Source organism: Botrytis cinerea, chromosome 1 (assembly GCF_000143535.2).
Source record: "Botrytis cinerea B05.10 chromosome 1, complete sequence".
NCBI lineage: Eukaryota > Fungi > Ascomycota > Leotiomycetes > Helotiales > Sclerotiniaceae > Botrytis > Botrytis cinerea.
This window is the reverse complement of record NC_037310.1, coordinates 1,325,781-1,348,975: the sequence shown is the minus strand read 5'-3', so window position 1 is coordinate 1,348,975 and position 23,195 is coordinate 1,325,781. Positions and strand designations below refer to the sequence as shown.

At 44.5% G+C, this 23,195-nt stretch overlaps 4 protein-coding genes across 4 annotated transcripts; all 4 read right to left on the bottom strand.

Moving 5' to 3' along the window:
- Positions 1-732: 732 nt before the first annotated feature.
- BCIN_01g03760 (hypothetical protein) lies at positions 733-1,459 on the bottom strand. The gene is made up of 3 exons (XM_024690411.1): positions 1,262-1,459; positions 1,074-1,178; positions 733-1,014 (listed from the first exon to the last, which is right to left on the bottom strand). Exons 1-3 carry the CDS (start codon positions 1,383-1,385, stop codon positions 974-976), a joined length of 270 nt encoding a protein of 89 aa, XP_024546180.1. The 5' UTR covers positions 1,386-1,459; the 3' UTR covers positions 733-973.
- A 1,635-nt stretch (positions 1,460-3,094) lies between these two features.
- Positions 3,095-7,212, bottom strand: BCIN_01g03750 (hypothetical protein). Its single transcript, XM_024690410.1, has 3 exons — positions 5,747-7,212; positions 5,208-5,497; positions 3,095-5,158 (listed from the first exon to the last, which is right to left on the bottom strand). Exons 1-3 carry the CDS (start codon positions 6,366-6,368, stop codon positions 3,941-3,943), a joined length of 2,130 nt encoding a protein of 709 aa, XP_024546179.1. The 5' UTR covers positions 6,369-7,212; the 3' UTR covers positions 3,095-3,940.
- A 3,617-nt stretch (positions 7,213-10,829) lies between these two features.
- BCIN_01g03740 (hypothetical protein) lies at positions 10,830-15,068 on the bottom strand. The gene is made up of 2 exons (XM_001550959.2): positions 13,993-15,068; positions 10,830-13,943 (listed from the first exon to the last, which is right to left on the bottom strand). The coding sequence occupies exons 1-2, from the start codon at positions 14,915-14,917 to the stop codon at positions 10,930-10,932; spliced, it is 3,939 nt and encodes a 1,312-aa protein (XP_001551009.1). The 5' UTR covers positions 14,918-15,068; the 3' UTR covers positions 10,830-10,929.
- Positions 15,069-15,963: 895 nt separating this feature from the next.
- On the bottom strand, positions 15,964-22,978 carry Bcnrps6. Its single transcript, XM_024690409.1, has 2 exons — positions 22,087-22,978; positions 15,964-22,034 (listed from the first exon to the last, which is right to left on the bottom strand). Exons 1-2 carry the CDS (start codon positions 22,546-22,548, stop codon positions 16,191-16,193), a joined length of 6,306 nt encoding a protein of 2,101 aa, XP_024546178.1. The 5' UTR covers positions 22,549-22,978; the 3' UTR covers positions 15,964-16,190.
- Positions 22,979-23,195: the final 217 nt, after the last annotated feature.

Here is a 23,195-nt window from a genome sequence, read left to right as displayed (position 1 = left end):
TGCATGGCAAAATTGTTCAAGTTCTGAAAAATATCGAAACGTCTTAAGAGCTGGAAGAAAAAATTTCAGTTAGGAATGAATTGGATGATTTGTAAATTATCATCACATTGTGTATTGTGGAAATATCACAATCTGGACTAATAAACATCCTAATTTTACTAGTAGTAAAATCTAGCATAGATCACATCGAGTAAGAAAAGAATCACCCGCTTAATCACCAAACCCAGTATTCGAACATCTATGGCCCGTAAATAAATATATCGGCTAAAAATTAGCCCCTTAACCCCTCAAGTAAGATCTTACATTTCCACATTGATCCTCGGTGAATATAACGGTAAAATCATGCATTGTCAGTCACTAACGCTTATTTTAGAACCGAAACTTTAATGCTCTTGTGAAATGGTTTATTTATTCAAGATTCAAGAGTTATGAGAATGCAAAAAAACAAACAAAAAAACAAAAAAACAAAAAACGATGAGACAAAAATATATACCAGTAGCGCGACCGAGCGAAAAGTACCAACAGCTAATCACGGCTAGAATGAATGGAAATGGAAAAGTCAATAAGCATAAATATGAAAATGGCAAATTGAACGTAACAACTTCATAACACCAAGTAACTTCATAGCTATACTTACCACAAGGCAAAAAAAAAAATACACAAATTAATCAGATGTATGAGGAAGAAACCGATCACAAAAACATCTAACGCCGAATCGATGGAATCAAGGAATGAGTGGCCACTCTATTTTATTGATCTATATACTGAAAATGATACGATGAAATAGACGCTGAATCGAAGAGAACGCAAAGGCCAAAGGGCGAAAGCCCTAAAGACCCAGATGACAACCTATCACTCCACTCTACATCACCTCTTCTCCTCTCCACTCCTATCCTCACCTCAGACCCCTACTCCTGTCCAGGATAATATACACTCAAGATTGCGGATCTAATACCAAATCATCAATCCACACTTACTCGATGCAAAGAACCGAGTTTCCTTGGTAATTGCACTCTGTAGCATTTTGTTAGTATCCATTCACACAGATGAAGAAACAAAAACGGGATACATACTTCCGTTGAGAAGTCCTCCGACACCATTAGTCCAGTAAGCACAAGGATATCCACCTGGACGAATGTTCTCTGAGTTCATCTCAGTGCAAGCTTCGTGGACAGTAGCTAAGAAGTTGAGTTAGTTACTTTGGTATCCCAAGTGGTTCGAAGGAATCCGAATCTGATGCGGTGGGGATTTGGATACTTACAGCCGCGGATGTTGTAGTAGTTGTTGTTTGCAGTCCAAACTCCAGTCTCGGCATTCTGTGACCAAGCGTTGACGTTGGAGGCAAGAGCGAGGATGGTTGGGATGATGATGGTAGTGAATTGCATGTTTGCGGTTGATGATTTGATGGTTTGGATTAAAGAGATTGAGTGAATTGTGTGATTGAATGAGTTGATTGTACGATTGTGTGATTGTGTGATGATGAGAGAGTTGATAATGCGTGATGGAAATAGAGTTTATATAGATTTTGGATCTCTCCTCGTCACTATCGATCTTCATGCAAAGACTATTCATAGATGATCTTGGCCTCCTTTGACATTCTTGACAGCGAAGCTAATTATGGTGCTCAGGATTTTGCGGACGGAATCACTATGCACACTTGGCATTGCTGATAGTGTATTACGCCAAGGTGGTCAAATTCCTTTGAACATCTCAACGCTTCGATGCTTCGCCTGACTTTGGGGGCAACGATCAGACAAAAGATGAGTGCATTGCATCTCTAATTTCTGACCACATAATCAAATAGCATCAGTAGAGACAAAACAGGGAGAAGATAAACAGCCAGCTACAACTCTAACATCCTCTCGGGGTTACTAACCCCTCAAATTTTCCAACGCAACACTCCAAGCCCACCAAAAAGACCCCACAACTCCCCTATCAGACCACAATAGAACCACACAGCACATACGACAACAAAGCTCTCCAAGCACACACATCAACAGAAACAAATGAAAAATCCCCAATCTTCCATTCTACAATTCAAGCGCCGATCCCCCATCTTCCATTCTCACGCACGATCTTCCACTCCGCCTCACATATAAACTCCAATCCCAACGGCCAACCCCTATCCCCACAAGCGCTTCCTCTCCACCTCCGACCCCAAAATCTGACCGATCCAGCGTAAAAGCCCGCAACTCCCACAAAAAAGCCCTCCAAAAAGCCCAACAGAGTAAGAGATGTACAATGTGGAGAGATATGCTTAAATTAAAGTAATTGCCGCGGTGGATACCAGGGGGGGACGGGACGCCAAGATCTGACATACCCGCTCTCACATCATGCTCGTATTGCTGCATCGCGCATGACGCCAAGAAGGTCAATTTGTACGTAGATGTCATAAATCCCATCCACTTTACCCATCCCATTTGAGAAGGAGGGGGAGAAGAAGACGGTGCGAGGTGACCAATCGCTGTATTCTCACTTGCTTAGTAACGTAAGTGGAGGTGTCATTTTACCGATTGAGAGTATGGTAGGGCTCCATAAAATGTTGAGTTCTTGATGTCATTAAAACCGAAGGATTCGAACACTATAAATACTTTAAATAAGGGGTCTCAAGGCTTAGCGCCTCGTATGGTTTATATCCCGACGACAGTAAGCTTAAGTACTACCGAAGACCTCCTGGAATTGATGCGCAGCAAACCGAACGTCGTGGTTGTTTTCGAAACTTCCCAAATTTCCTTGAATCATCGTCTTTCATCCATCACTCAATCTCAATCTTATTTATATTGCTTATTCATTTCCTTCGTTCTTCCTCCTTTCTGCGTTCTCCATTCTCCATCTTCTCAGCAACCAATAACCCCATCCGCACTCTCCCACAATACTCTTATTATCCTCACGCACCAACTCTCTCCTCAACAAACCTTTCCATATGAAGAAATATTCTTCAGGAATCTTCATTTCAGTTTCCATTCCTATCTGCATCCAACAGTACCTCAAGCCCACTCCTTTATCAGTTAAAACCGCAATAAATCCTTCTAATTCAAATCAAGATATCAAGACATCAAGACATCAATGCGCTCAGCAAACATAGTAAGATGACTGTTAATTCTCAATAACTTTTGTATATTCATTCATGCTGCTGAAGTTACTATATACCTTTCCATGCTACTGTGGAGACGACTGTGCCGATGAAGACTATAATGGTTCTATGCCACCCTATCTCATCTGCTCAAATATTCCATCCACTTCACAATGTCCAAGTCTTCCCTATCGACAAGATTCACAATCTCATTCGAACATCTCAAATCACAGTCCTGCTCATATGGAGCTTTTTCCTCCCGAGTTTCCGAATGGAAAAATGCCTAACGGCTGGCGCAAAAAATGCCACAATTCAAAGTGAAGTAAAATATAGACAAAGTTATAATGTATGCTCCCTACTCATTCGAATTCCGGCTCCATGTTCCACCTTGCCCCGTAAGATCCATACCAAATCCTTCCAAGCAAACCAAAAACAATTTCGCCAAAAACAAGAAAAAATAGATAGAAATTACGCCAGCCCCCAAAACTCCATCGCTAACTTGGAAGACTTGAATTTTTCCCCAAATGGTATTTCACATTTCATGCCAATGCAGTCCTTCCTAAAATGCCATTCACTCATCCCATGTGCTAAATCACCAACAATGGTGATAAATTCGTGACTCCAAATAATGCCGAATAGTTGAAATGAGATGCCAACAAAGGAAAAAAGTGCCGTTGACTTGTATCTGAGCTCCTAGTAGCGGATTGAATATATCGAAATGTAGGTATCGGAGTATATGGAGAGATTGAATGATCAACCGACAATCTATAAATACTTGAGGCGTTGTTTTGAGCTCAATGAATATATATACCCCTGGAAAATGTAAATAATATCACTTAATCGAAATGTGTCTGCATATAGGAACACTTAGAATGATCCCAAGTTGGTTAGAAGAGCTGCTCTTCTCTCTCGGCGTTTCGTAGTACCTCGAAGGGCTAGTGACTCTAGAAGTTCTTCAGCCAGATGGCTGGTGCCATAATCTCGTTTTCTCCCAGCGATCATATATTTACTTTGATCATCCTCCATCATACTTCTGAGTTGTTCATCCTTTCCGCACAGACCTTCGGTGGCAAAATCGCAACGTTCAAATTCGATTATACCGCCTCTCAAGGGGTCACAATTTGCAACAACCAGCTCTTGACCGTCATTTGTAAAGTCAAAACCTCCAACCTCTCCGAAGAAGCTGAGAGTCTGTTTGCTGTCGAATGTTTCGGCATTTATAATATTGACATAATCTGCTGGTTCCGCTGCGACTAGAATTGGCCTGCCAGAACCCAAAGGAGAAAATTTGAGTTTCCTGACACCAGCCATATCTGCAGCAATACTCGCTACAGGTCGATTCCAATATCGAGCATCCCAAATCTTAACTTGCATGTCTTGATTTCCAGTCGCTACTGTCCATCCATCCTCAGACCAATCACACGCGAAGCCAAAGTCAAGATGACCCTCAAGCTCTTGTAAAGTTTGTCCTGTATCGGAATTGCAGATCATAACTTTTCGAGTGTCACCGACCAGTACACGTAGACGTCGATCGGGCGACACAGCTGTGCAATTCATAGCATGGTCATACATATGCTCTGAAATAAACTTATTGGTTGTGACATCAAGAGTTCTAATGCCAGAGTCGTTTGAAGCAAAAGTAACGAGAGGTGAGGAAGATCTTGATAGATGAACTTGAGCATGATTTGTGATGTCATGTGGGTGCTCTGTAATTACGCCTTCGGTATGTTTCGCGTCTTTTTGAGCTCTAGTGCTAATCAATGCGTATTGCCCCTCAAATCCACCCGCAACAACGATCTCGTGGCCACTAGTCAGTGTGGATATTTGACAAGCATTCAAGGAAGAATGGAATGACTGTGTCCTTGGATTGGCCAGATCCATCAACACACGGGGAGTCGATTCAATGGTAGGGTCATAATGCAACACCTTCGTTTTTGCAGCGTATACCACACAGTTTTGTGAGGGGCAGGTAATCAAGTTGCGCAATTGAAAGTGTTTAATGTGGACGTCATGCTGGAAATCCATTTGCCGAAATTTGAAATAGTTGTCAACATTTTTGAGTCTTGCACCATGGAGTTGCCGGGGCTAAATCTGGTCAGATCAACAACTAATTCATAAGTACGAGCATACTCACATTAAGCTGTGGACGATTGGGGTATACAAGATTGGTATAGTTTTTGTAAGTGGCCCGTCGTCTTTGTCTAGCCTCCAATCGTGTCACCCCCAAGTCTTTCCAGTCAATTCTCTGAATGTCACATTCTTCCCCCTGAAGATCACACCTCCGCATGGGTTCAAAATTTTCGGCAAGTATATGAGCCGTGATAGCAGCCTGCGAAGGCTTCGAATTATTTGTGCCTCTGCGAGCAAAAGATGTCGCCCAGTCGCCAAGAAAGACGCCGAAATTCATATTATTTTGGCTGTCAACTTGAGCTAGGTCAGCATCAGTATCAACAAGATTGTGAGCATCATAGTTAATGTGAAGATCAATTTCACTGGGAGCGACATGGTCAACGCCCTGATCAACAGATTCCTGGTCTTCTTCAAGTGATCCAGCTAACGAGAAAAGCGCCCCTCCAGCTAGGAGGACATGCCACATTGCCAAATCATCATGTATTGAAGCAGAAGGATCTTGCGCATGGAAATGTTCAACAAATGAAGCAGGGGGTGATGTACTCTGATTGTGATTTATGAACATATCATGATGCTCATCTGGGGCTGATTCAAAATCTCCATGTTCCTGTCCATCCTGAATATGTTGTAGTTGTTGTGAGACCTCTGACATCACAGCTGGCAAATCGGTTGTATTAATGGCTTCAGGTAAAGGTAAAGGAATATAGGCCCCATGGGGAAATGAGCTACCTTCTAGTTCCGATGGCACACCCAATTCATTCGACGAACTTTGGGTATAGAACGGGTTGGCCGAGAATTGGTACTGAGAGTCATGGTGTAGTCCTACCGAATCATTATGGTATATATTTTCAGAATCTCCTGTATCCATATCAATGGTGGGCTCTTCTGCATGCGATGGTATTGTCGTCAGAGGGGCTCCTCCATCAGACATATCCTGATCGGATTCTTCCATCATGTCCTCGGAGAAGGGGCGACCTCCCGGTGTATATCCTTCGCTAGAGTCGTTGAAAATCATACTTGAATTGCTCGTCGGAGTTGCCAGCGCAAATGGTTGGTTTGTATAGGAAGTTTCTGATCCGCCCGTTAACATACGGCCATTGGATGAATCATTCTCGATATTATCTGCCGAATCTCCATAAGGAGGAGTCAGTGGAGCTGAAAGCATTGCGCCGCCGTCGTCTTTACTACACCCAAGCAACCAGTTTTCATTGACAGGAAGGTCGGTCTCGCGGAGGAATAGTTCGCAGCCAGAATAAGAGGTTATTGTGGATTGGTGTAAGAAACTGAGCACAAGCCAGAAGAAGAAGTAATTGTAGTAAATTAGGGTCCCGGTTGAATGACAGTGACAGAATTGGGATCTTTAAGCTGCACAAGATGCGCGATGCAATGTGCGATTTGGTGTTACTCGCATGGGCGGCCTCGGCCTGCCGAAATATGGTGTGTGTGTGCTGTAACTTCTGATGAGATTGGCTTGAGTTCTAGAGGATTGGGCGCAGAATAGTCAGGAGCAAGTGTAATATGAGATGCGGGATGTGGTGGCGTCTCGTTCGTTGAAATGGGGTGGCAGAAGAGAGAATAGAGAAGAGAGAAGAGAAGGGGTGTTGAAGACGGTATTAGGAGTGGTGGTGTCGTCAAAAGGGTAATTGCATGGGACCGAATCGAGGGAATGGTGTAATGGTGCAACAGGCGAGGTAGCAATATGGGAATGTGCTAATATGGTGACATGCGGTCTTCAACGGAATCAATCCACAAGTCCAAAAATGGAAAGCATGAGATGGGAGGGGGGAAAGAATGTACGATGAATGGAATGTTTGGTGGAGGAGGTGGAGGAGGTGGTGGTGGTGGTGGTGGGGTTGTTATCTGCACTATTAGTTTCCGATATCGTAAAAGCGTGGGGAGTACTCGGCTGTAGTCATCATTGTGGTCAGGAACGAGTCAACCTCGATGGTCATGAGTGAGCACGAGAGCAGCAAGTGAGTAGTATCGAGTGTGTGAGTTGAACGAGTGCCAATAATAATAATAAGTGCGTGAGTGAGTGAAGAAACGAAATGGATGGGTCGAGTCGAGTCGGATGTATTCATTCCATGACATGATTACTTTTCTAACAAATCCCTTCTCCTCTCCCCCCCCTTTTCTCTCCGAGTCTCCGTTCTAACCTTTTCATCAAAAATGTTTTTAATAATATTTATTAACTTTGCTTAACTTATTATCTCCACAAACATAATTATCTTCTTTCATGTCAGCCAAGAAAATGAGTAAGAGTTATGTATGTATCATGGATCCTTTCTCCCGAACGGTCAAAGCAAGAAAGGGAAGAAAAAACAAGCCGACATAGTAAGGCAATGTAAAACAAAACAAAGCAAAACAAAAGACGGCTTGCATTGCTGGACACAAGAGAAAAAGACTTCTTTGTTTGGAAAGGCATTGCCCCTCGTTAACCCCAAGCATGATTCGGAGCGGGAGATCATATTCAATACTGAGATCTGTACCTGTACATCACTCAAGCAATGCAAAAGATCCAGCTCCAATGAGAACCGCTTCTTCGCATCTGGTCTCGAGAACCTTACCTCTCCAAATGCATGTCAGTCTGACCCGAGAGGAAGTGTCGCTGCTCTTACGACCGATAATGTATAAAGATATATGCGAGATGGATGGTGATTGAATTCGCAGGGCAAAGAAGGAGGATGCGAATGAAGGAAATCCATCCATACAATAATAGAAACACATCATTCACGCATCCTGGGTACATAAACGCACATGTGCAGTCACGAACTTTATATTTTGGGTCTTTCGCGGCGCTCTTTTCCTTTCTCAAATCTTTCTCCTATACGGATATGGATTTCGGATCTCAGACTTCTCTAGAATCTTTTCCTAATCTTGTTAGAAGTTGGATCCGAATGTGGATGGCTTTGGATACATCATATACATTATACCAAGCTCCTACAGCAGACTGTTGTCCACAACACCCCGACCGGAGGAATATAGCGATCGGCGAAAGAGAATGGCGGATTTTGATATCGTACTTCGGTGCCGTTATCAAATGTCTTGTTAGTGCAGCTATCGGTCTCTCTATAAGCCTATCGTATGTCTCATATACCATCGTACCTCGTCTGGGTGAGCCCCGGAACATCGAGTACACCCACGTCTTGGGAACGAGGTTTTCATTTTGTTGGTGTTCGTTGTTCGTTGTTCGTTATTCGCTATTAGCTCTTAGATCTACGCCTTTCCTCCGCGCATTCTCCCATTTCCCCCCTTCACCCATGAAAAGAAATAAAAAAGATCCCTATCTTCTCATTTCCCCGATAGTGTGCGTTGCAGGCTTGCAGCTGCACGATATGCGGTATGCAGTATAATCGTATACGGAAAATCCTGCATGAATTCGTGAACGATTCTGAAGAGCGAGCCGGGTTCAAAGAGATGCCTGCAGCAGCTATAAGAAAAAAAAAATGATGGGACGGCAACCCCAGCTCTCGGAGTTGCGAACGTGTTGTGCAGCACCTGTTGTCGTATCACCAATGCACCATAGCAAGATGGATGAGTGGGGATGACTGAATTACTTGTACTCGTACATGGGACAAAAAAATCTTTCATCAGACTATACATAACTCTTGTTAGAAATTACAATGTAGAAACATATCTTTTTGTTCTACCCCCTCGAAGCGAATTCCAATGGAGAGAGAGTTGATTGCTCATGTTTAAAAGCTCCTCTGAATCCCGCCTTTCGTAATGTTTGTGATAGGATTCAGAATACCTCTGGTCATTTGCTGTCTTTTCTTTTTCGAGAAAGTCATCTGCAAGAGTTTGCAGATGGCTGGGTTAGACAAGAGGGGGGTTGCCTTTTGATTTTCAGCCACGAAGCATGCTTTTAATCACAAATCACATTGTCTAATTTGTCTCAGACGACAAAGTAAGCATTATAAATACTTATCAAAGTACAGGTTATTTCTAACAATCAATTATCAATGCTTATTCATGCGTTCCATTCTGTTGTTATTTCTCGGTATTGATCGATGGAAAGAAAAATGATAGATTATATTTCCCGGCCCTGAACCTACATAAGTTGAGACTTATAACGGCTTCCCGCATGAAGCTATTCTGGCTTTTCGGTCGGTACATCATAGAAAGCTTGTCGGATTATCAAAAGAGCAAATGGGTCAATTCCGTTCCCAAAGGGTTGAAAGCGTCATTACTGCAGACACCCGGCGTGGAAGAAGCGGTGTGGGGGAAAACATGGGGAACAATTCAGGACATGTAATCTTTTTCTTATGCATTCCCCTCGGTTTTCCATCCTTCGCTTTCGCTTCCGCCAGTATCGAAGCTACGTTTGAAGAAGCAAAGCAGTACGACATATCCTTCCATGCTTTTGAGAGATCACAGATCTAAGTGTTGATCCATGATAGGATACTAAGGTACATGAGAAGTAGTCCGTCTTCATGCATCGAAGTCTTGTACTCATCACGTGTGTTATATTTCCGCTGAAAGTTCCCGATTGTCCCACAATCTCGGAGTAGGACTTCGGATCTAGTTACTCAAGATCCGAGAACTCGGGCAAGGCAAGGCAGATATTCTCGAGATCTCGGTTGTTGGTAGGGCAGGAGAGGCACTCGACACTTCGCCTTATCCTTTCGTGCTGTGTGATTCATTCTTGATGATGTGGTGTATCGAAGTCTCTCATTTCTTTTCGTCAAGTCTCACTCATTTTTCTGCGTTGTTTGTGAGAGAATTTTGAGCCGCGCTGCATATCAGCATGTCAACGGCCAGCCTCGCGTGGTACATAATTCATCTTTCTGTAAGATCTAGCTCGAACAATGGGCTTAAGCCCCGTCACAGATCTGTATACTATCCCTTGAAGTATACATACTTGCGATACGACCCTAATTACTTCTTTTTGGCGCATCGCGTGACCTACCCCTGTGGTATCACACAATTTTACTTCTTCCTGGCTTTACGTTTCAGCCCTAGGACCTAGAACACTCATTTGTGGATGAAAATTTTGAAAAAACAATATACTGTAGTCCCGTCTCAGGCTTACATGCCGAGCCGATCCAGGGCAAAGATACGGTCGCATCTGAGGCTTACAGCCGCTGTCCAAACCGAGACAATTGCAGGATACATATTTCGCATTGTCATCTGATCTTGTTCAGCATGCCCAAGCCCCTGCTTTGGGCGTATTCCGATTGGTAGTAATTCATACAGACTACCACTTGTTCATTGTTGCGTTGTAATCTTCACACTCACCTGAGAAAATAAATAGGATATATGCAATTAATTCGACACTCTACTAAGTGAGTAGGGCTTGGCAAATTGCATTAAAGCGCGGCATCCGTTCTAAACTCATTGCCCTCTTTCACGACATATGCAGGCCCGACGAGTATCGCGAAGGGCTATTGTGTAACCTAATCTAATCCGTGGCTGCCCTATACTAATCCGTATCTTTCAAACTGTTAATGAGTTGCTCAGATAAATTTTCAACCTCATAGTCAAATTCTCTAGAAATGTTTATAGAGTATATCGGCTTGATGCAGTTTCGGCGATGAACGCTGCGCTCATGACGGGAAGCCGCAGAGGTTTTAGGTTCCGTTGGCCAATGGCTGGGTACTGTAAACAGTCAAAAGAAAAATCAAAATGAACACCAATTTGAGTCTAATATTATTATAATTATAAACGTGGTTAAAGAAATACCCAGGATATATATGATGAGTCCTACGCCCCCAGAAACATTTTTTCTATACTACTGTTTGATGCATGACATTTGCCCTATAACTTTCCGACCTCTCCAACAACTCTTCATGCGATCCCTGATCTGTGCATCTTCCTGCATCCACCAAGAAAATGATATCCGCCTTTCTAATCGTACGTAAACGATGAGCAATAGCGATAACTGTGATCCCCCTCGCAGCCTTCTCCAATCCATCTTGCAAGAGCTTTTCCGACTCGGCATCTAAAGCGCTAGTAGATTCGTCGAGAATCAACAATTTAGGCTTTCGAACGAGCGCACGAGCGATCGATAATCTCTGTTTCTGTCCTCCGGAAAATTGATTTCCGTTTGTTCCACAGAGGGTTTGATACCCATCTGGTAGGGCCGCGATGGTATCGTGGATATTGGCGAGTTTACAGGCGGCGATGATCTCGTCCATGGTGACTTCGTGGCCGGGTCTGGCTCCGAATCCAATGTTGAACTCGACCGTTCCTTCGAAAAGTACACTTTCTTGGGGTACCAAGGAAATGGAATCTCGGAAGGCAACATCTCGGTGTTTGGTCACATCGACGCCGTCAATAATGATGGATCCAGATTGTGGTGTGTACAATCGTTCGACCAACGAAATAATTGTCGATTTACCAGCACCGGATGGTCCAACAAGAGCACAGAACTTGCCAGGTTGAATATCGATGTTCAAGCCTTTCAAGACTTGCATATCTGGTCTGGCAGGGTATGAGAAATGAACATCACGGAGCTGTACGCTGGAGGCTGCTTGATTGGACGATGGAGCGGGGGATTTTGTTTCGGCCATGGCTTCGATGTCTTTGGAAGGAAGATCCTCCACGTTTCCTCGCATCTTGTCTGATCCTATTTCGATAAGACTCAAGATTCTTGCCATAGCGGCCCGAGCATTAGAAAGTTCGGGTGCGAGGGCGAACATTTGACTCCATAGTAGTGCGCTCACAAGAAGGGAGAAGACTACAATCAAAAATTGGGTTTGTGTATACGTTCCTGCCAGAATTTGCTTGGAGCCCCACCAATATGCTAACGCATTGACAAGGTTTCCAAGGAAGTAGGTAGTTGCCTGCCATAGACTGGCTAGAACACTAACCTTGAACGTCTCCGCACGAGGCCCCTTCAAAGATCTTCGGTAAGTAGCTAGTGTCTCTTCCTCGAGGGAGAGAGATGCAATGATCTTGATGGAGGTGACGGCTTCCACACCGATATCGACAGATTGAGTGTATGCGTTTTCGTGTCTGTCTTCGAATTGGCCAAGGACTCTGAGTTCCATAAGACCTGCTCCAAGAAGAAGTGGCACCAAAGCCAAACAGACTAGTGCTATTTTCCAAGCGATGATGTGAGTCAAAACGATGGCGGCGATAAGATTAACGGTGATGGAGAATAACGTGCCAATGACGGAGCCGCTTAATCCAGCCAAAGCATTACCATCTCTGGTAATATATGAGAGGAGTACCGCTGGTGTGCGACCTTCAGATTGATGCCATTGGAGATCTTGTTCGAACAATGATCTAAATGACAAGACCCGCACGTTGAAAACAATTTTCTCGGAAATCCAGCCGAATCCGGCCCAACTGACCAAATTTCCGAAAAACTCGATAATTGCAAGGATAAAGAATAGAAGTCCATAAAAGTTTCCGTGAGCGTCAATATAGCTGGCACTCTTGCACGGGTTCAGACTTCCGACGGTGTTTCCGAAAATTACAGCTTCGCCAGAGAAAGCTCCACCAACGACAATAGAGGCAACAAGAGCGATGAAAATGGTAAGGAAATGTGGTCGTAATGCTGGAGCATAGCCCTTCATGAGAGCCCAAATAGACTTTTTGGGAGTTTCAGGCTCTTGTTCCTCTTCTGGGACATCGGAAGCTGTTTCTTTTTTGGCTGAGAACTCAGGTTCTTCTGCATCACCAAGAGGGGCACTTATTATGCTGCTCTTTTCAAGATCCACGGCTGTAGATGTAGTGGCTACAGATTTGCTAACGCTGTCTATGCTAGCTCTCTCATTTTTACCAGAACTTGATCCAAGGCCTTGTAATTTGACTAGATCGGCATATGCACCGTTCTTAGCCATCAATTCCGCATGATTTCCCTGCTCCACAATGTCACCTTTGTGCATGACGATGATATTATCTGCAGTAGTGATTGTTGAAAGACGATGAGCAATAGTGATCATAGTTCTGCCACTTGCAATCTTGTTGATGGCTTGTTGAATACGTTGCTCACTTCTTGAATCCAAAGATGCCGTCGCTTCGTCCAAGATAAGCACAGCGGGATCCTTAATGAGAGCTCTAGCAAGGGCTACTCTTTGCTTCTGTCCACCACTGATCAGTCGTCCACTGGAGCCTACACTTGTTCCATATCCGTGTTGCAAGGCAGTAATGAAAGAGTCTGCATCTGCGAGCTCAGCGGCTTTACGAACCAAGTTGACGATTTCGATGATTTCCGGGGCCCTTGATGCGACAGTAACCAGGAGATCCTTACCCTCTCTAATTTCGCTTGCTAGATCTGAAAGCTCAGAACTATTGAGTGCTGCCTTCAAATGCGCATGATTGGGATTGCTAGAGTTGATCAAACCGTGTGCGATATTTTCCAAGAGGGAACGATCAAGGAGAGATGGCTCCTGCTGTACCAAGCTGAGGAAACCTCTCAAGTCACGAGTATTACACTCGCGAATATCGTGGCCATCGAAAAGAATCTGTCCATGCGTAGGATCGTACAATCTCGTGACCAGACCCGCGATAGTCGACTTTCCGCTTCCCGAAAGACCGACAATGGCCGTATTCTTATTGGCAGGAATAGACAGAGTGATATTATTGAGGACTGTAATTTCGGGCCTGGAAGGATAGGTGAAAGAAACATCCTTGAACTCGAAACCGCCTGCCTGTGGAAGTCGAAGACCCGAATCAGTTGTGCCATCGATGAGTGGTTGTCGATCTATATCCGAACGTAGCTTCTTGTACGAGGCGATTGCTGCTATGAAAAGATGGAGAAAAGGTGCAACTTGACTCAAAAGCAAGGTAGCTGTTATCGTGTTAGTGTAACCCTGCAGTGAGATTCGAGTCCAACTTACCTTCAACCAGGATAAAAATGACGGTAAACGTAGCACCTACGGTGACACCTGCGGTGTTGTTGCGCACAGAATCCGCGACGCTTTTACTTCCTTGCCAAAATGCCAGTCCGTTCGCAGAATAAGCAATGAAATACAAGAATCCGGATTGTATACCAATCGCAGTTGCCTTCTTCAAACCCTCAGTCCTCGAGGCTTTAAGAGCAGCAGAGAATTTGTTCTCTAACCGGGTATTACCACCAAAAGCTTGCACCACAACGATGTTAGAAAGAGCTTCCGAAGCAATCGACGCAGCAGTAGCTGCATGGTCCGACATAAGACCTGCATATTTCTCGATGTAATAAGTTCCAATAAACGACATCAGGAAATAGGCCGGAATCAACGAAAGTAACATTGCTGCAAGCTCCCAGTCCTTGATAAAGGCTACAATATAAGCTGTGATGAAGAACGAGAAACTGGAGAGGACTATGCCCACTTTCTCCGACGTGCCGGAGCGAATAGTCTGAACATCGCCATTCAATCGTGAGGCGACTTCTCCGGGAGGTAGATTGTCGAAGTAAGAAGGTTCCTGTCGAAGCAAATTCTGCAGATAACGTTCGCGCAGTCTTTGGGCCAATCGCGCGCCGTGAAGACTCCAGCATGAAAGATGCAGATAGATGAGCACGAACTGTGCAATGGCTAGATATACGATGATCAGAATCTTGCTGTTGATGTCACTTTGATCTCCGTCCGAAGAGGAGCCTGAAGATTCACTACATGTGGCTGCATTGAAATCGTCGAGGAGTTGACCAAACAGAACTCCAATAATTGGGAAGGGAACACCAGCTGCGATGGAACATATCACACCGAGCAACAGTGTGCCTTTATCAGCGGCCGAAGGACTGCCAGCCAAAAGTAGGCGAGGGAAGGCCGTAATTTTCTCGGCCATGGTGAGGTACTTTGCTTGAGTCGGAAGGAAAATCTTTCAATCAGTAGGCACACATCTCTCTTGGACTGCCTATTATAGAGCTTGTCTTATCTTATCGTCGGGCACGGGAAGGTATTAAGGTGCATAACAATTCTGCTATGAAATTTAGCCCGACATCAATCCACACAAATTGAGTCATTATTGCAAGCTTCAAATGCCACCTATGCCTATACTTGTACCGACAACATTAACATTCAAACTTTTTACCTATTAGCTCTCATTTTATTTTCATTTTTACAGGGGTTGGACAAGGGGAGGCACTGGAGAACAGATCGAGGTGCGTTTCCCCTTCCCTGGCAATTCTGCGGTGGGCTTGAATGAGTTTTGAAAATTTAGATGTTTGTGCTAAGTATCCATACTAGCCAAAAATGTTGAATTTTTTTATCAGATCATCGGATCATCAGATTAGATAATGGTTAGGAAGGTGGGGGGAACAACTAGCAATTAGGACAGCTCCACTTGATTCATCACTGACAAGGAGTCCGCAGCCGAGTTAGCTGTGTTAAGGTTAGTCACTAGTCGTGCAGCTCCCTAGTAATGTTACGTACGGACTATTCACCTAGTATAGCAGGTAGTACAGGGGATTGCACAACGATCCACTCAAGACCCATAGACTTACGTTTATTCGTTATACACCGTAGAAACTGAAAGGTGCTGCTATTACATGTGAATAATGAGGTGATGCGCAAGCATCTCGTTTCCGAATAGCGTCCGAACCAAAAACTATGGATAAATACATGCTCTAGAATTCCCTGCTTGCTAGTATTAAGATGGAGAAATCTAGATTGATCGAGTGGCTAACTTGCCGTTCACGGTATTCAAACACGCGTACGTTACGGCGTCGAAATGAAAGTATTGTCCAACAGTCTCATGTAAATTACGTCATACACGGCAGCAAGATATGGTGGTTGAAAATGTGCGTTCCTAGGACCTATGTGGTTGTAGCACAACCCAAACATATCAAAGTACTCGGGCAACAATATAGCACAAATTTATAGGCAATCTTTTGGCTCAAGATCTCTATTCCAAAGCTTTTATCTCGAAGTTCGATGTTCTATGCTGATCGCTTCTTACAATGAGTACAGATGACTCTGTGAAATGATATATATCAAAACAATACTGTTAGACCATGGCCTCGCTTTTCAAATATCTCATAAATCAAACTCCTATATACAAAATCGAATATCATTCTAATGTCTCCGAGTGATATAAGTTGCTGTGACTAACTTAAAAACTAAAACATTTGGCCATCAAGTAATAGCTCTGACCGGCTATTAGCCAACTCTTGAATAGCAGCAGCTAGTTCATCAAGAGCTGTATTCACAAACACAGTGTCCTTTTCACTTCCAACCACACCAACATGCATTTGCCCATCTTTGACGAAAGTTACAGCCTTGACAGGAGTCGCCGCATCTCCATGTGGGTTTAAGATATCCACTTTGCATTCTCTACCGGCAAAAGGCATGGTATCAAAATCATCCCAATCCTGGTGATGAACTATAGAGTCGAAGAATTGTGTCTCTGTGTCTGAAGACCATTGAGTGCACTGTTTGGAGATCTTATCAAAGCCAAGGAAATCATATGCTGCGGATTCGGCACTTTGCTTTTGGACAAATCTCAACAGGTCCATAGCTGTCCACTCTGACTCAAACGAGACGCGGGTTGGCGTGAATTGATAACATGGGCCTACGACATTCTCTGCGCCGGCCAGGTCAATGTTTCGCCCTGAGGTAATGCTACCAAATGTCACATCTGGCTTCTGAAGACGACGTGCTAACACAAGTGCCCATGCTGCAGTAAGCAAATTTGCCGCGGTGATCTCTTCTGGGCGTCGGGAGATGTCGACTGATTTGGTTTGGAAGATTGCTTTGTCTGTAGTTTCCGTAGACTTTCCATTCAAGACGGATAATGATGAGCCATCAAGAAGATTGCGCCAGTAATTGATGGCTGTTTCCTGTACATGCTTATCACAAATTCGTGCCATGTATGCCGAGAAAGGCTCAAAATCAACAACCTTTTCTCCTTTGTAGAGAACTTCCAAATCCCGGAGTATGAGGGGTAGGGAAACACCATCGTACAGAGCGTGAGATAATCCTATAATCAGACATTCTTTACCATTGTTGTCTTCGGCGTGAAGCAATCTAAGAAAAGAGGAGCCTAGGTGGAAGCCTGATTCAATGTCTCTTGTGCAAACCTCGGTGGCACATTGCTCAATATCTTCGGCTCGTAGCGTATTGATTTCAGGGTTATCTAACTCACCAACAACCACTTGGAAAAAGTTCGATTCATGCTCAATAAAAACAGTGCGTAGAATTGCATGGTTTTGAATGAGCGCTTTGCAGGCACGGAATAGTTGCAGGCGATCAATGCTTTCATCGAAGTACAACATAGTATATTGCACGGAAGTGCGCAATGATTGAATGGTTCCTCTGATGTCAAGTGCTTGAGAGTCAGTTACCGGACACACATCTTGAATGGTCCAGTTTGGGTCTGCAAGCTTTGGCCGGACGACTTGGGACAAGAATGTATTGATGTCTGGATTGTTCAGTGTTGAGAATGGCTTGTAAGGCTGAACCTTGTTCGCTGATGCTCGGTCTACCTTTAGTACTTTAGCAGCATCACCAAGACGCATATGTTGGAAGATGTCAGCTACTGTTAGAACATGACCTTGCACACGAAGACCTGACACTAGTTTCATCGCCATGACAGAGTCACCTCCGAGGCGGAAAAAGTTGTCATCAACATCAATCTTCTCCGAAGGGATTCCAAGTACATTCGCCCATGCGGCTTGAAGAATACTTTCCGAATTCGTTAAATTCTGCTTTGCTGAATTGTTTGACCAAACCTCTTTGAAGCCTTGACGAAGATCGGAAAGCACAGATCGAGGAATGTTCGAAGCTAGCAGATTTAATAAATCATGATCCACATTCTTCTTTTCTTTTGGCAGTTTGTCAACTATGATATATGCAAAGGGCATCATGTATGAAGGAAGAGAGTCTTGGATGAATTTATCGAGCTTTTTGAGTGCGAGAGCAAGACTCAAGGAGATCTTGGTACAAACAGTCGCCTTGAAACTTTGCATGTCTGGTGCATTGCAGACTAGCTGGTGCTCTGCTAATATGACTTCGATATCTCCTTCTTCAGGTAGCTGTTGTTCTACGAATACCAGTAGCTCTTGCTTTGAGGTTTGTTGAGAGTCATCTGATGATGGTTGATATACGGCGGCAGCAGCACGCACGGCTTGTGGGAGGTATTTGGCGAAGTGGGCCTCGAGTTCAGTAATATCCACTGCATGTCCTTGAACTGGCATGACATTTTCTTTTCGACCGACAAATACTAAGCTCTTGTCCTCTAGTAAACGAACCATATCGCCTGTGGGTTGCAATTTGCCAGTGCGGCCACCGCATGTAGAGCTTCCGGCTACGAGCCAGGCTGGAGATTCAACAGCTTCGTCCGAAGAAAAAGCTCCTTCAAGCCAGAGCTCTCCAATACAGCCGATAGGCGAAAGTAGAGATGGGTTTCGAGGATCACATACCCAAGAAACGACTGCCGGGGGGTAAGTAGACCCTTGCCTGATACTTGCGTCTGCTCGGACCCTCTTCGACGATTTGTCCAAGGAAAGTGGAGGAGTTTGGTTCCACTGCCAGATTTGGTTCAATTCCGCCTCTGGCAGACATGATACTTCATCAATTCTCCTAGAGAGATCTTTGGTTAACTGCGAACAAGCCATCTTCAATTGTGCAAGCATTCGTTCCATTTGAGCAATCTCAACCAGGCTGCTGTCAAAATTCGCGCAGATTCTGAACCCAGTCTTACGAATTCCACAGGCCAGCATCAGCGGATAAGGATTGAAATGAAGAGATTCATGCTCTACATCTCCTGACTTGAATCCGAGGTCGCTACCCACATATTCCGGTTCTGAATTGATCACCAACCCTGTGCCAGCCTCGCATGCATGTTGAGCATCCTGGCTGACTTTCCGAATGTTTTGCATCCCCATATGTTGATATGGTATGCGGGCCAACATACTTTGCTGCACACTCTGTAGATAAGCCTCAATGGAGCTTGATCGGCTGACATTTACGCGAACGGGCACTGTTGCGATCAATGGACCAACAATACTTTCGACGCCCTTCAATGAGATATCCCGACCTGCGAGAGTCTCACCAAATACCACATCGTCGCTTCCAGTGTATTGTGATGCGACAAGCGCCCACGCACCACGAATTAATGTTGCCATTGTAAAGGGGAATTTAGTGCTTCGGTCAAGGCTTATATTGATTTCGAGATTCGCATCTGGAGTTGGCAAGTAGTCTCTAGACGGCAATCGAGGAAATTGCGGTCCAACGGCGTCATCCAATTCATTTTGCCAGAATTCTTGCATAGCTACTTCATCTGTATCACGCACATATTTGACAAAGTCACTCATATATGCCTGACTTTCGATATTTTGACCCTGCAAAGCGTTGCTGACTGCTTTCAACAGCAGAGGTTCCGACCATCCATCATACACTACATGGTGAATAGTCCAGACCATATATCGGTTATCATCGTCTGGCTGATTGACAATAGCATATCGAGCTAAGCTGTGTCCTAGATCCATTCTCTCATTTCGATCACATTCAAGATATTGTTCCAGGTTGCTTGAACTTCTCCAGGAGATACCTTCCTTGAGTATAACTTGCTGAAGGCCAGGTTCTTGGAGCTGAGCTACGCGAGTGCGGAGAATAGGGATGGCCGCAACAACATTCTCCCATGCTTTCTTCCAGGCATCGAGCTCGATATGAGATGGAATACATGTAACTCTTTGAGCGACGTAGACCTCTGTTGACTTGAGCGCAAATGTGAACAATGACTCTTGAGTAGGTGTACATGGGTATATGTTCTCGATAGCTGTCTGGTCGGTCCCACAGACCTGCGATGCTTCAAGACAAGCACTTTCAGCTGATTGGGAAATCATTGAAAATGCTGGAATTTCAGTCTTTGTTTCCGAGCTAGAGACATGGACGACTTCGGCCATTGCTGAGAGTGTGGGGTGGCCGAAAGTGTTAATGACGCTAAGATCCAGTCCATCCTCTCTACAGACAGTAACGAGTTTCATTGCCGCCAAAGAGTCTCCACCCAATGCAAAAAAGTTGTCATCGATTCGAATGGATTCTGCATCGAGCTTTAATATATGACCCCAGGCCTGGCGCAAACGCTTCTCAAGATCAGTCAAATCTCGAGTACTGGTTTTGGTTGTTTCTTCATTCACGTCCCGCAAATCCACGGTAGTACCAAATAGCCTCAGTCGTTTACGATCAATCTTGCTTGAGATCAGAACGGGGATGTAGTTGACTGGAATACATGCGGTTGGTATCATATATCGTGGAAGAACCTTGGTCAATTCGGAATTGGCTTTTGACAGCGCTTGACTTAGCTCTTCGGACGGCTGAATCGAACTTATGTCAGTACCCTCCTGTCCCTTCTTCTGTTGCGGCCCAATAAATGCGACTAATGTAGGTTGTCCTCCGAGTCCCTGGGGTGTAATCACCTCAGCAATCGCACTGATCTCCGATGGTAGCCTGGCCATCAGCTGACTTTCAATCTCACCAAGTTCAACACGCTGTCCACGCAATTTGACTTGTGTGTCTTTCCTCCCAACGAAAATAATACCTCCAGAGCCGTCAGGATCATATTTTCCAAGATCTCCCGATTTGTATAGACGCCCTTGACGACCAGCATACCCACTGTGACCTGCAGTAAGCCACGATGGGTCTTTGATGAAAGATGCAGCAGTCTTCGCAGGATCATTCAGATAGCCTTGCCCTACAATAGGCCCCTCGATAAGTAGTTCACCTACAGCACCCACAGGCATTAGTTGTTCATGGTTGTCGGGGTGAGTAATCCAAATCGCAGCCCCATTTCCTTCCCCGATAGAAACATAATTTCTACCAGTAGCTGTGTCGCTGTTTATTGTGCATCCGATTGTACACTCGCAAGGACCATAGCCTATGACAATTCTTGTATGTTGACCCCAAGTGTTGACATCTCTCACTGATGATGCCTCTCCTCCAAGACCCAAGGCGTGAAGCGATTTTATAACGTCCGTGTCCAGAATTCGAGCAACTGAAGGGGTTAAGCCTGCGTAATTGACCTGCATGTTTCGCATTACTCCGTTTATGTCATTCAGTCGATCTTCATCTGAGGGGATACACAGACATCCGCCATTTCCAAGAGTCAGCAGCATACTGTCAATGCTGACATCGAAAGCGTAAGCCGCGAAATCAAGAACCCTCGACTCCTCCGTATATCCAACTGCTTTCGCCCTAGCAACAGCACTGCTTGTATAAGTCTCGTGCGAAAGCATGACTCCTTTCGGCGTACCCGTGCTGCCAGAAGTAAAAATTATGTACATTAAAGCAGATGCTGGTACAGTCTCTAGCGGTGAGCTAGCGGGTAAATCGGAAGAGTTCGTGAATGTGCTCTCTTCTACAACCATAATCTTTCCATTTGGAACGATTAATCTTGAAAAATCATACTGGGCGCGAGATGTCACTATCAGTTTTGCATCTACTTGTTCGGCCATATTTTGAAGGCGCGCAAGCGGAAGCGTTGGATCAGTCATCAACAAAGTTGCCCCAACTTTCATCACCGCAAGTACAGCTACTATCGTCCATCTCGACTTTTCAAAACACACAGGCAGGACGTCATGTAGCTTGACACCCATTTCTCTGAGAGAACACGCCAGAAAAGTGGAATATTGGTCAATTTGTCCGTATGTCAAACTGCCATCCCAGGAATCAATCGCCACTTTAGTAGGCAAAGTTTTCGCTCTTTCGGAAATCATATCATGCATACAAGAGCTGTATGTTGGAGGTAATTGGTGATTCCACCGCCAAATCTCATTCAGATCACGTGACGTTGGGTGGAGACAGTCTTCGATTGAAACTTCGGGAGTTGAAATGCACAGTTTGATGGTGTCAACTAGACTCTCGACGAAGTGTGTGGCTGTAAATTCTAGTATGGTTTCGGTATGCCATAGGGGTCGTATTTCGAGAAGATCGTTCGTAAAACGTAATTCGAGGTGGAGGACACCCTTTGCTCACTACCATTAGCGACTTGGCAACATAATTGGATTATTGGCTCACTTCATCTATCGCCTCTTCCGACGTTTGGGATAAAGAACTGGTGCTCAGTAGAAGCGATACAGGACTTGAAATAGCAACATCCTGACTTGATGCAATTTTCGTGATATGATGTGAAATTTCCGAAGTAACCTGCCGGACATTATCTCGCGATGTCTTCATCACTTCGCCTAGCGAAAGACACCCCTTCACGGGCTCATGCTCGAAATCATTCTCTCTAGTTTTATAGGCCCAATCATAAGATATCTGGCTACCTTCATCCTGTATCCTTAATAGCACGATGAGCCAGGATAAAAGTAAGATTTCTTCTCTCATGCCAGTTGGAGTAAAAATCTGATCAAACGAAAGTCCCTTCACATTGAAAGCCCTAAAGCCTTCGCTATCAGGCTGACCAGGTAATAAGTCAACAAACCCATTTCCAGGCGAATGTTGACCTTGTAAATCATCAGTATGTACAGAACCCATCCTGTTTGACAATCCAGAACTTATGGTCGTGGGGTTTTGGCGGTGATCTGAGATTTGAAGAAGGAAAGCTGGAATCCAGCCGTGTATTCAATCCGGTTAGAAATAGCACAAGTTGCACTTCATTGAACAATTATGTTTGATTCGAAGTCGGCGTGTTCGGGTATTAAAGATCATGATATCAAACCTCCTTCCATTGAGAGTAAAGCAGTAAAGCCACTATCTCTATGCTGGTCAGGATCCATAGCCATATTGCGTTACGTGTGTGGGTGCAGCACGATAGTGCGACTTCGAGCATAGAAGCTCGCCAAACACGCAACTACCATGACTCAACTCGAAAGATAGAAGGAACCGACCGGGAAGAGTGTCATCGTTTTAGCCTACAGTTAGGGAAGTTGTTGGTTAGTAAGTTAATATAAGACAAAAGATATTCATCCTTGTTGTTTGGCAAGTTGAAATAATGGAATTTCTCCATTAGCTCGAGCCTAACTGTTTCCACTAGCGGATATCCCAGGATTAAATTTTCACCCCGCTGATCCCATGATTGGCATCGGATCTGATAATAATTAGCTGCCCGAGCTAGTGACAGAATCCACCGTATACGAATTGGATTTCAGATGACGTAAAAGGTGAACCCGGTCTTCTTTCCT

Bases quoted from the DNA above. Each gene is read 5' to 3' on its own strand.
- BCIN_01g03760 (XM_024690411.1), bottom strand. From the start codon at position 1,385: ATGCAATTCACTACCATCATCATCCCAACCATCCTCGCTCTTGCCTCC. The intron at 1,179-1,261 runs GTAAGTATCCAA...TCAACTTCTTAG, and splicing joins CTACTACAACATCCGCGGCT to CTACTGTCCACGAAGCTTGC. The intron at 1,015-1,073 runs GTATGTATCCCG...AAAATGCTACAG, and splicing joins CGGAGGACTTCTCAACGGAA to AGTGCAATTACCAAGGAAAC.
- BCIN_01g03750 (XM_024690410.1), bottom strand. From the start codon at position 6,368: ATGCTTTCAGCTCCACTGACTCCTCCTTATGGAGATTCGGCAGATAAT. The intron at 5,498-5,746 runs GTACATCACCCC...ACCTAGCTCAAG, and splicing joins GTTCATAAATCACAATCAGA to TTGACAGCCAAAATAATATG. The intron at 5,159-5,207 runs GTGAGTATGCTC...GACCAGATTTAG, and splicing joins CCAATCGTCCACAGCTTAAT to CCCCGGCAACTCCATGGTGC.
- BCIN_01g03740 (XM_001550959.2), bottom strand. From the start codon at position 14,917: ATGGCCGAGAAAATTACGGCCTTCCCTCGCCTACTTTTGGCTGGCAGT. The intron at 13,944-13,992 runs GTAAGTTGGACT...ACACGATAACAG, and splicing joins CATTTTTATCCTGGTTGAAG to CTACCTTGCTTTTGAGTCAA.
- Bcnrps6 (XM_024690409.1), bottom strand. From the start codon at position 22,548: ATGGGTTCTGTACATACTGATGATTTACAAGGTCAACATTCGCCTGGA. The intron at 22,035-22,086 runs GTGAGCCAATAA...TAGTGAGCAAAG, and splicing joins CGGAAGAGGCGATAGATGAA to GGTGTCCTCCACCTCGAATT.